At 37.1% G+C, this 18,431-nt stretch overlaps 1 protein-coding gene across 2 annotated transcripts in view; it reads left to right on the plus strand.

The window, feature by feature from the left end:
* Positions 1 to 18,431, plus strand: part of pcsk6 (proprotein convertase subtilisin/kexin type 6) — a 112,832-nt gene that overhangs the window by 17,592 nt on the left and 76,809 nt on the right. For both annotated transcript variants that reach the window (XM_067444739.1, XM_067444745.1), the window contains 6 exons: positions 3,704 to 3,792; positions 7,979 to 8,151; positions 8,412 to 8,624; positions 13,574 to 13,674; positions 15,410 to 15,513; positions 16,703 to 16,820. In XM_067444739.1, the coding sequence (XP_067300840.1) occupies positions 3,704 to 3,792; positions 7,979 to 8,151; positions 8,412 to 8,624; positions 13,574 to 13,674; positions 15,410 to 15,513; positions 16,703 to 16,820 (798 nt within the window). The remainder of the gene's footprint in view (positions 1 to 3,703; positions 3,793 to 7,978; positions 8,152 to 8,411; positions 8,625 to 13,573; positions 13,675 to 15,409; positions 15,514 to 16,702; positions 16,821 to 18,431) is intronic.

An 18,431-nucleotide genomic window follows, 5' to 3' on the forward strand; every position in this document is an offset into this window, starting at 1 on the left:
ACAAGGTAGTTTGTGACATCAGAAACACCAGAGATTTCAAACTGCTTTTTGAGACTGTCTTTGGTTTACTGCAGTTTTAAGGAAAAACTACTCAGCAATGGTGTTGACTTATGATTTTGCACATGGTTTGTCTTTAAGCATATTAAAAACACCACATATAAACATATAAACAACATTTAAAACTTGATTTTACCACAGGGGGTCTTTAAATAATTGGTTTGAAGAGTGTTTTGAAGTTTTAAAGGTATATTGACCTTGCAAGCGTGTTGCTAAGATGTTCTAAATTGTTGCGATGTTGCTAGTGTTTACTGGGTATTTTTAATCCGTCCTCTGATGTTGACTTCACACTTGGGACGTCTTTGTTGATTGTGTCCTCAAAGACTGCGTTAAAAAGAATCATAAATGAGACCCTGAAGGACACGCAAACCTCTGTCGCTGAATAAACTTGAATCGTTGCGTTTAATTTACAGGTTCATGCGGCCGCTTGCTGTGACAAAATATATAACACAAGCAATCATTTTATACGTGATTAATAGGGTGCTTTTGGGTGTTCTGGGTGGTTGCTAGACAGTTGTTAGGGTGTTATGGGGGGTTGCTAAGCAGTTTCCAGGTCAGCGGTTGGCAGCACTATGGCACACAAAGTTATAATCACAAAAGTGCGCACCTCAGGTTATGCAAATGGATTGTCTGATCTGTGTGCATGCCGGAGGTTAAAACCTTACACTAATAGTATTTATAGCACCTAACTTAAAGGGTTAGTTCACCCAGAAATGAAATTGATGTTTATACATTCTTAAATTATATTTAGTCCAAGAGCGTATCCAAGTGTATGCACACTATACTGTCCATGTCCAGAAAGGTAATAAAAACATCATCAAAGTAGTCCATATGTGACATCAGTTGGTTAGTTAGAATCTCTTGAAGCATCGAAAATACCTTTCTGGACATGGACAGTAAAGAGTGCATACACTTTCATATGCTGTCAGACTAAATATAAAATATCTTAAACTGTGTTCTGAAGATGAACGGAGGTCTTACGTGTGTGGAACGATATTAGAGTGAGTCAATAATGACATAATTTAAATTTTTGGGTGAACTAAACCTTTAATAAAACAGACTGTGACTGTATATGAGGAATGATCACTTCAAATGGTTGCTGGCATGTTCTGGGTAACTGGATAGATTTTGCACTTTCTACAATAAATACAACAATGTTTTGAAAGATCTTGCTTCCTCAAAAGCTGTGATATTTAGAGCAATGCAAATAAAGCCGTAATGCTGGACTTGTGTGATTTTGCGTGTCAACAGACCTAAGAGGCTTTATGTTGGGGAAGCATTGAAACCAATCCAATCCCGTGGGATTGAGTGTGGTGTAGATTTAATTGAAAATGTCTCTGTGTTTGATAAGCACCTGATTTAATGCTTGTTCTCTGCTCATGCCACATGTTTACGAATGAACTGCCAAGAGCTCAAGCGAAACTTCAAAGCGCTGTTTTGTTAATACTCATCAGGATATTTGAAACGGAAAACAATGCAATGTTCAATTCATTTTTGAAGTGTGAAATGTGCCTCCCGGAGCAAAAACTTAAATGAGCGAGGACAAAGAAAAAACTATTAAAAGAGACTTTGGTAAAAAGGTGCACTGAGCGAATGGGAGAGAGTGAACAGTGCACAAGATAAAAATGCAATTAATGCATTGCTAATGCAGCCTGAAGTGATACACTAAGTGGTGGACAGAGGATTTCAAAATGTGCTGCCTTCGGAGTCCAAAACAAAGTTTTTGCTTTTAGTTCACAAAATGAAATTTTGCCCTATTTACTTTCTTAATGCTTGCTCCTGATCAGCACGTTAGAATGATTTCTGAAGGATCATATGACACTAAAGGCTGGAGTATTGATGCTAAAAATTCAGCTATGTATCACAGAAACATATTACATTTTAAAATGTATTCAAATAGAAAGCACAATCAATACCTTTTTTGTAGAAATGCGTTACTAAAAAGTGAAAATGTACAGTTGCTTGCCGTGGAAAAGGAATAGGAAGGTATATGTAAACGTTTGGTGGTGTTAGGGGAAGACATAATAGAGTGTAAAAGATACAAGCAAATGTGAATTTTCAGTTTGCATGCAACACATTTCTTCAAAATAAATGTACTACTTGAGTAAAAATATTAATTTTCTTTTCATACAGTATGGACTTTTCCCAGAAAAGTTTTATCTACTAAAAAGCTCAGTATTGCTCAGTACATGAGCATTCGGCATTCACATTCTTGTGTAGTATAGAAAGCAGTCAATGTAAACAAAAAAAGTACAAAAAACATCTGAACAAATATTTCCATAGCAGAAAAAAAAATCTGAACATTGGCAAATTTCCTGACACAATAACTAGGTTTGCATGAATTAAATGTAATATAGTTCTAATGTTTCAACAAACAGTTGAGACAAATTTTTGAAAAATGTGCCAAAAAACAGTAGTAAATATCTTTGCAACCCCAACGATACACTGTAAAAAAAAAAAAAAAAAAAAAAAAAAAAAAAAAATCTGTTGTTTTAACTGACGTCCTCCACAATAGTGATGATAAAGAGAGAACCACATGATGAATCAAAGTAGCTTTTCCACAAGCTGAAGTAAATACTACTAGATTTAGATTATAGAAGGAGCACATGCACGCAAATTCAAAACACTATCATGGCAATACGCACAACATTAATTTAATGCAATAAACTTTATTTTAACAACATAAGATGTAACAAACCCTAATGTACATACATGATAGCAAAACACTTTAAAGAAACATAATTATTACAATTCAAACCATCAAATATGAAACGTCAGTTTATTTATTTTTTATTGTAAATTATAGAATAATTAGTTCTTTATACTTTAAAATGGTACATTTAACAATTAATTACTGTAAAATGTAAGATTAGCTCTTCGTTTTTCTCATATATTATATAATTTTTACAGTTGATATTATAATAATTTTTTACAATATAAAGTGTAGGCTAGGGCTACACCAGGGCTACATTAGGCTTCACTAGAGCTTAAAGTGCTTCTATTATGGTTTTTCGAATATTCCTTTTCATGTAATGTGTAATATAGCTGTTTGTAAATGTAAACGTTCTGCAAAGTTGTAAAGTCGAAAGTGCTCGATAAATAAATGTATTTGGGAAAGAATCCCAAAAGAAAGAATCAACTCAGAAGAATCGAAAGAATCCACTCAGAACCACCTAAACAAGTCTTTTTAATTAGAATCTCACTGTGTGACGGTTCTATATCACTAGGAAAGATATTTGCATAATGTCCGCCTGTGTTGTATATTTTACTGACGACTGCTTCTCTAATCTCGATGTTCAATGCTGGATTAGCAAAACCCACAAAATGATGCAGTTTATACATTTAGACATCAGTTTGTTGATGGACATGCAGGAGCCTTTAAAATCACATATTAGGGGCACTTTAAATCAAAGCCATGTCTTAATGTGTACTTCTCTAGCCAGCTTTTTTATTTTATTTTTTACAGTATTTAAACTTTTAATTACCAGTCTGGAGAAGAAAGAATACAGTGAGGAAATAATGAGGGAGCAAGACTGGCATCGTTAAAATTCTGATTAAACTCAGACCCAAACACACACTAACATATACATTTTTTGTGCGATTATTTTTTGTTGTTGTTGTTGATTGCATTTATTTTTCTTTCCAGGCACGGGACACGATGTGCAGGTGAAGTTGCTGCTGTAGCCAACAACTCGCACTGCATTGTAGGTATAGCCTACAACGCCCGCATAGGAGGTATGCATCTCTTGAAAAACAGTCTGTTTACTTCCCAGCTCTGCTTATTTTCTAATAAATGTCAGATGCTATTTTAGTAACAGAGCCGCCACAGCCAACACTCAACACACACATGGATTGGCAAAACTGACCAGTTTCCGCAAGTGGCTAAACCCTGATCAAGCAACAGGTTTAGACTCAGTCAGAGTAGATAAGACGGATTATTCCACATGTGTGCACAGGATTAAATCGGCGAGACGCCCGCGCTCTTGTCCGCCTCTGTTCGGAGAGTTCATTAATTTAGTGGACAGCGAATTGCTCGACATTCATACGCTCATAAGCAATTAATCCTTTGAAAAGGGTGATCAGTTTTAATCAAAAAGCAGATTTCATGATATGCCATCAGCCATCTGGGGCCGTTTTGTTTGGGCCCGCAGCTGCACTGAAAGACGTGAATATTTCCTCATTGTGCTCGCAGGTGGCACTGCCGACAAACTCGTCCTTTGCGCTGGCTTGGTGGAGTTCGGGTCTGTGTTGTTCCAGTTGCGCTGTATGCCAAATGCATAAAGTTTAGCGATGCAACTGCGAGTACAGGATAGGACTGCATATACAATCTCTTCAGGAGCCAAGCGAGGGTGTTCCTACTGAATACATCCACTTTCATTAGTTGTACTTGTTGTAAAATGAAACGCTTTCAAACCACATACCCATTTCATAACTCTCAGTGTTTGTGGACTCACTTCAGTAATACTTGAAGTGCTCCTATAATGCTTTTTCAGATTATAGCTTTCATGTAGTGTGTATAGTTATTTGTGAATGTAAAAGGTCTGTCAAATTTTAAAATGTGTTGATCTGATTTAATATCTGCTGACACATGTTGTCATGTCCAGGGTTGGGAAGGTTACATTTTAAGATGTATTTCCCTACAAATTACAAAATACATGCTTTAAAAAGTTATTTGTAATGTATTTTGTTAGATTACACAAGTTTTGTAATGTAGTATTAATACTTTAGAATATGTTGGAATACTAATAAGGTATGTAACAGAAAGTGACCACCATAGGACTTGGTTGTCCTCTGCATATTATTTTAAACAACATCCATTTTCCACAATACTTTCTGAAGCAAAAAAAAAAAAAAATGCAGTCAATCTTAGAAAAAAAAGTATTGCTGCTCTAGAAGGCAACGCTATGCATTAAGATCTTGGGTGTGTAACCTTTTTGAATTGGATGAACAGTAAATTGTACTCATTTTGTCTTATCACTAACTATCTGACACATTTACCCCCCACAAACTGACTATCTTCCCCGCCAGAGACACTAATTGTCCCGAGCGGTCGTCTGGCGTTTCCCCACAAGTTAGAGCTCCCAGCACGTCTCTCGCGAGCAGTACTCGCCAGTCCTTAAATAATAAGCTTCACACTCATCACATGTACATATTAATTTCATTAGGATAAACCCATTAACCTAAATTCAGATCATTTTCTTCTATTCATCACATTACTTATAGCGAATGAAACAGTTGGTAGTTGGTAAGTCATGAAATGACCAAAACGTACCAATACATTACATACTTGAACATTGTGTGTTAGCTGGAAAGGGTTTCCTTCAAATTTGGTTCACAGCTTAATGACCATGGGGAAATGTTGGTGCCACCATGGCCAAACTAGTTAAGAACCACTGGCCTACATTGAATACATTCACTATTTATTTTTTGTCATAACCTCCAATTGCACATTATTTGAAGGATATTACATATGACATTAGCATGTTTTTAAATAAAATGCAGAAAATAATTATTTGCCTGATTAATTAAATAAATAATCAATTACTACTTGAATATTGAATAATACTTGTATATTTCTACTTGAATGGAATTGTGTTCTGTGACTGTAATAGCAAATGCTTAATTTATCATTTGCCCTGTAAAAATATTAAAGTCAGATGTCCTCAGTAAACTACATGATTTGAGGAATTGTTCAAGTTTGTAGCCCAGACATTGCATAACAGGTTCTGCATGACAATACACACTAATAACCACAAAGTGGACAGACGATTAACTTGTCTCTCATCCAAATGTTAACTGCACAAAATAATTGAGATATATTCCAATGCATATTGGAATATATCTCAATTGTTACGTCCTGTCTGCAAAGTATATTCCTCTTAAGAATAGTGAAATTATGTTTGAAAAGAATTGGCCATTTTTCCAAGCGACATACAAACGGATTAGCACAATGAAAGATGTGCTTTAGGTCTTTTGGCTCAGCAGTTGATTTTTTTCTCCTGCTTAATCACTGAAACACTGCCAAAGCTAATACATGTCAGATTCAAGCTAATGACTTCATCGCCTTCTAATGACGTTTCTAATCTATTTGGCCCCGCCTTGGCTGCAATATAGAACTTCATGTCCTTTTAACCATGATTAGAAATGTAGTTTTTCTGCTCTGCGGTTCAGAAAAGTGTTTACTCTGTGCTGTTTTAGAAGTCGAGAAATCAATTTGAGGTGTAATGCAGCTTGTTAGAAGTGAGAGGAATGATAGAGAAGTGTTGAACCCCATGCTTTTCCCTTTAGAGGTGTTTCAAGGAAGGAACAGCATGTTGCGCATATGGTGTTAGAAATAATAACGCACATGCACACATTCTCACACTATACAATCGGGCTATTTTCTAGTCTCATGAGCACACATGCATAACAAACACGCACACCTTTGTTATTATATTATGACAGGAACCTCCTTATTGACTTCTTGAATTAAGCTGATTAATTCCACCTCTGCCTCTTCATTTCAGTTGTCCGTCAAGTCACCTTTATTTATATAGCGCTTTATACAATACAGATTGTTTCAAAGGAGCTTTACAGTGCTAACCCTAAAAATATGCATTTTGACTGCTTTCCAGCTAAAGTCAGTTCAGTGTGGATTCAGTTCCATTGTAAAGATGATCAATTATTAAAGTGATACTTCACCGCTTTTTCATATTAAACTGTTATTCCCTTAACTAAAACAAGTTGATACATACCTCTCTCGTTTCAGTGCGTGCACTTAATCGCTCTGACCCGTGGTGACGATCTGATAGCATTTAGCTTAGCCCACTGAGCCCAGTTTATTCACTATGGTACTAAACAGAGATCAAGTTAGAAGCGACCAAACACCTCCACGGTTTCCCTATTTAAATACAGTTGACTTTGTTCAGCATTGTCTTCTCTTCTGGGTTTGTTTTCAAACCTCAAATTGAAAAACTAACCAACTGATGTCACATATGGACTACTTTGATGATGTTTTTATTCCCTTTCTGGACATGGACAGTATAGTGTGCATACACTTCCATACACTCTCAGACTAAATATAAACTATCTTAAACTGTGTTCCGAAGATGAACAGAGGTCTTACGTGTGTGGAACAACATTAGGGTGAGTCATTAATGACATACATTTTATTTTTAGGTGAACTAACCATTTGAATTCGAGGGAACACGGACGTGTTACTTAACTATTTTGCGGTTGTAGAACTCTCCGCTGCTGTATGTGGTGGCGAGAGTGTCCCTTTCTCATTTCTGTCAATAGGGGGGAGGGGGAGATGTGAGGGAGGATGTTTCAGGCGGGATTTTTTATTCCACCGAGTCAAAGTACTCTCAGAAGTGCTATTCCGCCATACATTATAGTTCTCCTTTAGAAAAGAAAAGCGCCACGTTTTATTTTATGTCAAATTAAATAATAGGGAAAATGTGGAGGAGGTGTCTGGTTGCTTCTAACTTGATCTCTGTTTGGTACCATAGTGATTGAACTGGGCTTAGTGGGCTAGGCTACATGCTATCAGAATGTAGCCGCGCGTGACATTGTCCATTTGCATGTTTGCCATATTGTTATTTTTGTAAGAAATTGAGTAGCAGTTTTAAAATATCACATTGTACTAATGTTCTTTTTCCCCCAAAATATTGAAATATAGGTGTAAATATAGGTGTGTATATATATTTGAATGCCAAACACTATTAGTTCTCACGGTTTGACCACAAAATGGCATGATTTATAGTCAACTAGGCTACTTTTAGTACACTTTCATGAAGCATTTTAGACTTTGCCAGAATAAATCAACAAACCATTTTTGTTGCATTTTGAGTTTCACAGAGAAAAGAAATAGGTTTAGAATGTCATTGGCGTGATTTATACAATGACTGGATTTGTTTTTGGTTAATTTTTTCTCTCTAAGGTGTTCGAATGCTTGATGGAGACGTGACTGATGTGGTGGAGGCCAAGTCTCTGGGAATAAGGCCAGACTACATCGATATTTACAGTGCCAGCTGGGGCCCCGACGATGACGGGAAGACCGTGGACGGACCGGGGCCTCTGGCCAAACAAGCCTTTGAGCTGGGAATTAAAAAGGTTGTTGTCTCAAACTCACACACAAACACATGGGATTTGTCAATGAGTAACTGCCATTGTCAGGGTTGTTAAATTAAGACTAAATTAAAACCACAACATTTAAAGGGAAGTAATATTTGTAAAGTTGAAATAAATGGTTGTACTCTTGTTAGTGTTGTTGACAACTTGGAAGTGTTGTTTTTGTTAAAGAAATAAATACAATTAAAAAAAGAATAAATAAAAAGTCTATTGTATGTTCTTGTTTACATGTTTTCATGTAGGGCCGTAAGGGTCTCGGCTCCATCTTTGTTTGGGCGTCTGGTAACGGAGGCCGGCAGGGTGATCACTGCTCTTGCGATGGCTACACCAACAGCATCTACACCATCTCCGTCAGCAGCAGTACGGAAAATGGTAACAAACCCTGGTATCTGGAGGTCTGCTCCTCCACCCTCGCCACCACATACAGCAGCGGAGAGTTCTACGACCGCAAAATAGTTAAGTAACGTGTTCCCTCGAATTTAAATGGTTAGTTCACCCAAAAATAAAATGTATGTCATTAATGACTCACCCTAATGTTGTTCCACACACGTAAGACCTATGTTCATCTTCAGAACACAGTTTAAGATAGTTTATATTTAGTCTGAGAGTGTATGGAAGTGTATGCACACTATAATGTCCATGTCCAGAAAGGGAATAAAAACATCATCAAAGTAGTACAATTGTGACATCAGTTGGTTAGTTTTTCAATTTGAGGTTTGAAAACAAACCCGGAAGAGAAGACAATGCTGAATAAAGTCGTAGTTTTTGTTATTTTTGGACCAAAATATATTTTCGATGCTTCAAGAGTTTCTAATTAATAGGGGTGACCCTTAATAGTCGAAGATTCGATGCATCGATATGCAGGACCGGATTCGACCACTGATCTCATGGTGGAATCTTCGCGGTTTTTATGAAACGAGGATTATACCATTTTGGCAATATGGGGTTGCTCAATATTATTGTTATAAAGAGGTGCTTCGCACCGGACGCGCCGCGCCACATATACACCGACGGCAGCATTCGACGCCTGTCCGCAGCGATTAGATGTATATTTCCCTCAAATCGTAAATGTACTGATTTCACCCTGTGCTACAAGATACACTCATCGGGAAGTGATTCAAAAGTGAGCTCGCACGCAGCGCGTAATGTTTACGTCTGCCTGGTGTGAGATACCGGAGACACAGCACTGAGTTTCAGTCCGGTGTGCGACCCCCTAAGAATGTGCATATAAACGCACTCAAAGTGTTCTTTTCCTCTCTAGGCAGGTATTTTTTTAGGTTTATTTATCAAAATGTTCTTTTATATATTTGTGTGATGTTCTGTGTTTCGATCGCGGCTTTTAAATGTTATGAGAGAACGGTTAATTAACGAATGTGTAGTGTATAGTTTTGATCACTTTATTAAAAGTGGTGCCTGTGTGCCGTGTGTAAAGTAAAATAAAAATAGTCTTAGCCTCCTGCTGACTAGTGTCCTGTAAGTGGTGATGGTGTTAATGATTTACCTCTGACATGAGCAAGTGAGCTTGCAGTGTATTCGCGGATCGCGCTCGGACTGCAGAGAATGTGCTCAGTGTAAACATTTCTTCTTTTTATCAATGTTGAAAACATTTTTTGTAGGAACCTTGCTACATTTTTCTCAGGATTCTTTAATGAATATGAAGTTCAAATGAACAGCATGTAAAACTATGTAAAAGTCTTTACTGTCACTTTTGATCAATTTAATGCATCCTTTCGGAATAAAAGTAGTGAATTTCTTCACTTAATTATTGACGGTCAAGAGCCAGAACCCATCAAAATTCAAAAATTCAAGAGACGTTTATAAAGTAAAATATTAATATTTTATTTACATTTCGCATCTCATTAATAATTAATTATTAAGGAATTAATGAAACATTGCAACTCATTAATATTTAGAACATTTGTTTTCTTTTGGACAATAATCACTTTTAATTCTGTTGTGATGCTTGTTTCCTGAAGCAAAACCTGTTGCGATGCAGTACAGAGTAAATTGAGTTGCTCTGTTTGAAAAGAGTGTGTCCATTATATGACCCCTTTAAGCATGTATCTTTGTGTGCTCCATTTGTCTTCTCCATCTGTCATCTACTCAACCTTTTGTCCTCGTCTTACTTTTGGCCTTGTTAGCATGCTCTCTGTTTTATTAGGTCATTTGCTGTCTTGATGCCATATATTGTGTCCTACAATTCATCTAAATTATTTCTGTGACACGTTCTCTTTTCATTCCTCCACATCACCTTCTAACCCTAAGTATTAAACTTATGACTGTTTGTGCAATGGACATGAATAATATGGGCGTGCACAGTTCCATTTCTAAGCAATCTGGTGTATTTTTTTTTTTTTTTGCCTTTTGGGTGATAAAATGAATGAGTATAACGAAGATTGAAGGACAGATCAACTTTTGACTGGACCAGTATAGAAATGCAGTTTCATATGCTGTTTAATGGTGATCTGCCAAAACTCAGACGTCTTACATAGATCATCTGTCCCAGATTCTGTTGCTTATTCTGCTAATACAGCTGAGCTCTTGTTTTTTGGCTCTTTTTACAAATACCTAGTGATGAAATGAGACGTTTGGAAAAAAGACTGAGGCTATATGTTTGGTCTGGCTCCCATGCGCAGGGAAAACCACAGGGAAATATCAAGAGGGTGAAGAAAAGTGGCATTTTTTGTGCGTTCGCTTTCTCTTCCAGCAGTGCAGATTATGATGTTATCCCTAAGAATGACTACTATGGGTTTTGCTTTTCTTCTGGTATTTGGTTAGTAGTTGTGGGCTTAAGAGCTCATTTACACATGCATGACAGGGTTCTTTGATCATTTTCTCTACATAATAATTTTGTTTACATGGTGCCTATGCCAGAACATACTGTTGATTTATTAGTGGTGTTGATAAAGCGAAGCATCACTATTGTTATGAATCCTACGTGAGGTTCACTTAAAGGGATAGTTCACCCAAAAATGAAAATTACCCCATGATGTACTCACCCTCAAGACATCCTAGGTGTGTATGACATTCTTATTTCAGATGAATACAGTCAGAGTTATAATATAAAAAATGTCCTGGCTAATCCAAGCTTTAAAATGGCGATGAATGGCCAAAATTTGAAGCCCAAAAAACTGCATCCATCCATTAGTACTCCACACAGCTTCGGGGGGCTAATAAAGGCCTTCTGAAGCAAAGCGTCCGTTTGTGTAAGAAAAATATCCATATTTAACACATTTTAAAGTAAAATATCTAGCTTCACCAGACCACCTTCCATATTCACTTTACAAAAAAAGCACAATTACCGCAATGTAGGACGTAGTGTTAGCGTTTTAAACTGCGAGAGGTGTTACAGTTTCTTTGTAAGTTGAATACAGAAGGCAGTCTGGCAGAAGCTTAAACATTTTACTTTATAAATTTTTAAATATGGATATCTTTACATTTTGGGCTTCCAATCACTGCCACTATAATGCTTGGATTAGCCAGGATATTTTTTAATATAACTCCAACTGTATTCATCTGAAAGAAGACATGACATATACACATTGGATGGCTTGAGGGTGAGTAATCTTTGGGTGCACATTCCCTTTAAGCAAAACTTCAGTGCAGAAGTCCTTGAAATTTTTAAATACCATTAAAGAATGACTTAAAACATCCTTCCTGCAGCTCAAACAATTCAGCACAGTAATGTCAAGGTCATGGGTTTGATTTCCTTGAAAGCAAGAATTGATAAAATGTGTACTTTAAATGCAATGTCGCTTTAGATAAAAGCATCCAAATGTATAAATGTAGCTTGTTGACAGGGTGTCCACGGCTCCTTGAAGTATTGTTGTTTATTTCTTAAGATGAGACACTTCGGTCAAAAAGACTGCATCTGTCAATTTTGAGATTTTGGCTTTTTATAAACTGTTTTTTTTCCCTTCTCAGACTAGTGGAAAGAAAACATCCAAAATAAGTGTCTCTTATATAGCACTTTTTCTATTTGAATCTTTAGATTTCGATTACAGTAGATGTCTATAAAGGCTGTTTTCTCACAATATATGTTTTTCTCCTATACAAAGAGCCAGAACTTTTACTTGCATACACCAAACTTTACTATTTTATTCCTATCTATATTCCGAAGGTTTTTATACTGGTTGGTAGCTGTGTCTTTGACTCTATGTCAAAAAAGCAATCATTTTGAACCTGACTTCTTCCAATTTTCTGATTTTTGTTCTAGAAATGTATGCAAATTAGTGTATATTTAATTAGACAATGCCTAATTTGCATATTCAAACATAACATTTCAGAAAACTTGTATTACTTTTTTTTTGTTGTTGCAATGCTTAATGTAATCAATCAACTGGGGAAGTGTGGTGATATCTATTTTTTGTGCAATTTTTTACCCTATTCTACTCTCCTTAAGTTTACATTTGTTTCACATTTTCACTCAAAAATATGTCTAGATTTTTCCCCCCTTTATTATCCAACCCTAATACCCACCTGTAAAAGGATTAAATCACAATGTAGTTGTTTTATGTTAACAACTCGCTTTTTAAAAAACATAAACATCTTTAATTTGCAAAATTGCTCTGGAAAGTCCAGTAATCTGAAACTGTAAAAGTCTATTACAACATGAACACCCCCCCCCCCCCCCCCCCCACACACACACACACACACGTACACATATTGGATGAGAGCATTTGTCTTCTATCTCAACATCTTTCTCGGGACACTGTCAGTGGCACTGACCCCATTCATGTTTGTTCTTCTGAGAAACGCCAGTGTAATCAAGCTCATGTTTGATTGAAGACACATTGGAGCGTTCGCTCGTTCTGCCTGCGGGCTACCAGAGCAGCTCTGCGGGTGACACGCTGTTTCCCAGAAAGCCACAATGATGGAATATTTACAGAGCACTTTGCAGAAAACCACTCGTCCCATCACTGTCACGAAAGCGCATTCTTTCAGAGTATAGCTGAATGTTTTAAGTAGGACCTGACGCCTGCATCATGTCCTACAAGTCAAGTCACCTTTATTTATACAGCGCTTAATACAACTCAGATTGCTTCAAAGCAGCTTTACATTAATAAACGGCATTAACAGAATCAATGATGCATAATTTGTCAATTATGAAACAAATTAAATTCAGCTATAAAGCAGCTCTGCTGAAGACAACAGTATCACCACCCAGCTCAATTAAGTTCAAGTTTTGTTCTCATCACTTGTCAGTGCAGTCAGATCAAACGTTTTACTGAATATTAAGTGTTTTTAAATGGAAGAAGTGGCCACACACAAATCTAGAAGACCTGCCATACCTGTTAATAAGATTTAAGGGACAAAATTTGCAAATAACTTTTCATTTCAGAGTCATGCTTATCCACTCAACTGGAGTTGTTAACTCTTTCAATTCATGTGTTTCTGGTACCAGGTGACCACAGACCTGCGGCAGAGGTGTACCGATGGCCACACGGGCACCTCAGTATCTGCACCGATGGTGGCGGGTGTCATCGCTCTCGCTCTGGAGGCAAAGTGAGCTTTCCATACAGTTGCAGAAAGCTGCACTGCTTCTTTTTATTTCAACTAACTTTCATTTATTGGTTTAAAGGGATAGTTCACCCAAAAATTATAATTCTGTCATCACTTATTGCATTTTCACACCTGGCTCGTTTGGAGCATTGACCTGAACACTTGCACTTTTCATCATTACTCATCAATTCTTCTGCAATTCAGTCAGGTTTAAACTAAAGTATTTTGCTTACATGTTTTAAATTAAGTTTGTACATTACTATTATAACAATCACGTTCTAGCAACTGCCTAACAACAGCATAGAAACCACCGGGAAACCCTTGCCAACTACCTAGCAACCACGCAATGCTTTTATGAAAAACACAAACTTCGAAGTTTTATTGCTCTTTAAAAATTCACTCTTCTTTATAGAACTATTTTTTTATCTGCTGGAGTGAAGTCAAACAAAAGGTTCTGAATATTTTGTGATCTTACTATCTTGGTCTTGCCAGGCTGCATGTTGAGAAGTTTTATGAAGTGCTGAAGGCTGCCCCAACCAATCAAAAATATGACACAAAAAAACGGCAGTATTTTTCTTTTATTAGCTGAACGTGATGGCGTGTTATACATTTACAAGATGGATTCAGTCTGTTGTGGAAAACCAGCTGACAATCAAAGGCCTGGATCTTTCCATCATTTTTGTCTTTTAACAGGAGCAGAGACTCATGTAGAGACTCATGTATTAATCATTTTCCAGTGTCTGTATAAACATGATGAAGTGCTGTCAAAGATGGCATGCAAACTTTTAACAATTTAAGCTCATATAAACTGTTACTCGATCTGCATATTTTCACATACGTAATATTAATCGACTTCATCCTGCTCTTTTAAGGATGAGTATTTATGAAACTAGGATGTGAGAGTCTTGTTTTTAAGGGACAGATTTACTAAACAAATTAGCAAGTAAAAACTAATTTAGGGCAAATTAATGTGAGAGCGCAATTCCAAAAAAGTGCAGATGGGAGTGGAAAGTTCATTGTGTGATTGACTGACGATGCGCAAATTAAAGAACAGACACAGCTGGATCATTTCCATAATGACTAACGCAATCTACCAGTTAGCGTCTGATTTAAGATATGCATTTTTGGGGCAGTAAATAATGGCGCAAACACCAGGAAATTGACTAGCGCAATCCTTAGTAAATCACGTTGCGTGAGTCTTTTAAATACGTTCCTCCCCCTTTAAATTTGCCGTCTGAAAGGGAAACTCCTACAAATGCATATGCAATAAGGTCAGCCGCAAATCTGGCCCTAAATCTCGCCTTGAGACTTATTTTTTTAGGCAGGCTTTTGTTTTTGCCCCCAATTTTCATGAGCTGAACTCAAAGATCTAAGACTTTTTCTATGTACATAAAAGGCCTATTTCTGTCTAAATCTGTGTTAGTGAGCACTTCTCCTTTGCCGAGATAATCCATCCACCTCACAGGTGTGGATATCATGATTATTGCACAGGCGTGCCTTAGGCTGCTGCAATAATTGCACATATCAAAAGTCGTAGAGCAGAGGTTTCTGATATAAGTGATTTATTTTTATTTTTTTAAAGAGTTCAGCTCGTGAAAAATGGGGGCAAAAACAAAATTGTTGCTTTTAAAATTTTGTTCATTGTATGTATAGACAGATGTTGTTCTACATTTTCAGTAGAGTAATAAAATTCAAAAGGCTTAAAGTTCTCTCTTTTCTTTAACAATTTATTTTTCAGTCCTCTGATAACCTGGAGAGATGTCCAGCATCTCCTTGTGAAGACGTCGAGACAGGCTCACCTGAAAGCTAGTGACTGGAAAACCAATGCAGCCGGACACAAAGGTAAAAGCTCTATACATTTTTTTTCTGTATGATATTTTTAATATTTCAAATGTAGATGTGTGGTGGGGTGTGTAGTGTATTTATTTTATTTGCTACAATCAAGTAATAAAGTGATTAATCGTTTAGATTTTAAATGGAGCTTATATGGCACATGCTGTACTGTATGTCCAAACGCTTGTACATATGTCTTGGTACTTTTTTTGTGGTATTTTTTAGTGGATCATGAGAGCAGTTTGCTGGTACACAGCAAAAAAATAAAGAAAAGAGAGAAATAAATCTCTCTCTCTCTCTCTCTCTCTCTCTCTCTCTCTCTCTCTCTCTCTCTCTCTCTCTCTCTCTCTCTCTCTCTCTCTCTCTCTCTCTCTCTCTCTCTCGCTAAATATATAGATAACAATATAATACACTGATCAAGCATAACATTATAATAAGGTAAAGTGAATAACACTTATTATCTCTTCATCACGGCACCTGTTAGTGGGTATTAGGAAGCAAGTTAACATTTTGTCCTCAAAGTTGATGTATTAGAAGCAGTAAAAATGGGCAAGTGTAAGGATTTGAGCAAGTTAAGGGCCAAATTGCTAGACGACTGGGTTAGAGCATCTCCAAAACTGCAGCTGTTGTGGGGTGTTCCTGTTCTGCAGTGTCAGTATGTATCAATAGTGCTCCAAGGAAGGAAAAGTGGTAAACCTGTGACAGGGTAATGGGTGGCCAAGGCTCAATGATGCATGTGGGGAGCGAAGGCTGGTTCTGGTCAAACAGACGAGCTACTGTAGCCCAGATTGCTTAAGAAGTTAACGCTAGTTCTGATAGAAAGGTGTCAGAATACACAGTGCATCACAGTTTGTCAGGAATGGGGCTACATAGCTTAAGATGAGTAAGGGTGCCCATGCTGACCCCCTGTCCACCGCTGAAATTGGCAACAGTGGACACGTGAGCATCAGAAGTGGACCACGGCGCAATGGGAGAAGGTTGCCTGGTCTGATTAATCTAATTTAAAAAAAGTTGAATGTCACTTCGCTTACCTAAGGAACGCATTTCACCAGGGTGCACTATGGGAAGAAGGCAAGCTGGTGGAGGCAGTGTGATGCGCATACTTATTGAAAAATAATTAATACTTAATGTGCATACTTAATTCGTATTCACTGGTATTACCTGGTTAATAGCATGTATGTGTGTTGCTGTGTACTAGTCAGTCACCTATATGGCTTTGGTTTGGTGGATGCTGAGGCCATGGTGGTGGAATCCAAGAAGTGGAGAAACGTTCCACCTCAGCACACCTGCACCAAGACCTCAGACCGCAGAGCCCGGTAAGGAGAGACTCACTTTTTCTTTCACACTGCCAAATTTAACTATTTTCTACACAATAATGTATCTCTGTATGGGTTGGGTGGCATTACTGGCATAACTAAAATCTTAAAGGTCCCGTTCTTCGCGATTCAATCTTTCAAACTTTAGTTAGTGTGTAATGTTGCTGTTGGAGCATAAATAATACCTGTTAAATTCAAAGCTCAAAGTTCAATACCAAGCGAGATATTTTATTTAACAGAAGTTCCCTTTCAAAGCCTACAGCGAACGGCCGGTTTGGACTACAGCAGGAAGTGCAGGGATGTAATGACATCACTAGAACCGTTTGTTGACTAACCCTCCGCCCACAAGAACACGCAAAATAGGGGGCGTGGTTTTGTTGCTCTCCCACGTGGAGAAGAGCGCGCATTCAGTGCTTGCATCTCCCCGTTATGGTCATTCCGGGCAAAGTGCGCTAAGCTGCTGTCCAATCACAACACGGGAAGCGCTGGCACAATCAGAACTCGTTACGTGTTTCTGAAGGAGGGACTTCATTGAACAAGGAAATCATCAGGCCGTTTTTAGGACAGAGAAAACAGCGCTGTACAGATAAGTCAATTGTGTGAAAAATACTGTGTTTTTTTACACGTGAAACATGAACTCATGTTATATTGCACAATGTAAACATAATCAAAGCTTCGAAAACACGCGAAGAATGGGACCTTTAAATTACAGTATGAGCAATTTACCCCCGGTTTCACAGACAAGGCTTAAGCCACTTAAATGTACTAATTGAACTAATTCTGGCATATAAAGTATCATATATGTTTTATACTGTATCATATACATATACTGTATCATATACAGTTTTTACATATTTTTTTTAAAGAAATTACAGTAAAGACTTTTATGGTGATGCAACATTTTTGAGTTTCAAATAAATGCTGCTCTTTTGAACTTTCTATTCATCTAAAAAATACTGAAAAATTTGTTTCACACACAGTTTACACAAGAATATTATGCAGCACAACGTTGATAGTAATCTTAAATGTTTCTTGAGCAACAAATCAGCATATTAGAATAATTTCTGAAGGATCATGTGCCAGTTTTAAGTAGGACCTGACGACTGGAGTAAAAATGCTTAAAATTCAGCTTTTCATTACAGGAATAAATTACATTTGAAAATCTATTAAGATAGAAAACAGTGTTTTTTATTAATAACATGGGTGGGAAATTTCAAAAGATTTGCAGAATTTAAAGAAAATTATGATTTGTAAAATAATTTATCTGTATTTACAAAAACTATTTTGAAAGGGAGTTTATAAAAAATGGGTAGGACAGGGCTGAATATATTGGTAGAGTTGATAATTGGCTCCTATACAAAGATTTATCCCAGAATAATCTCTTCTCACTATCTGTTTTGCTTGCAAGACACAACGTAAAATTACCTATTCACAAAGATTTAAAGAGTTGCATGGAAAAATCTGGTGTGTTTTTTCATTACCCCCAAAATTAAAAGTGAACAATTAGCCACACCACAGTTTTGCTGGAGGATGTGTGGGTACGTTGATGTTGACCATCGTCATGTATTCTGGAGTTGTCCAAAAAAACTACCTTTCTGGGACATGGTTTTG

This window comes from Pseudorasbora parva, chromosome 1 (genome assembly GCF_024679245.1).
Source record: "Pseudorasbora parva isolate DD20220531a chromosome 1, ASM2467924v1, whole genome shotgun sequence".
NCBI lineage: Eukaryota > Metazoa > Chordata > Actinopteri > Cypriniformes > Gobionidae > Pseudorasbora > Pseudorasbora parva.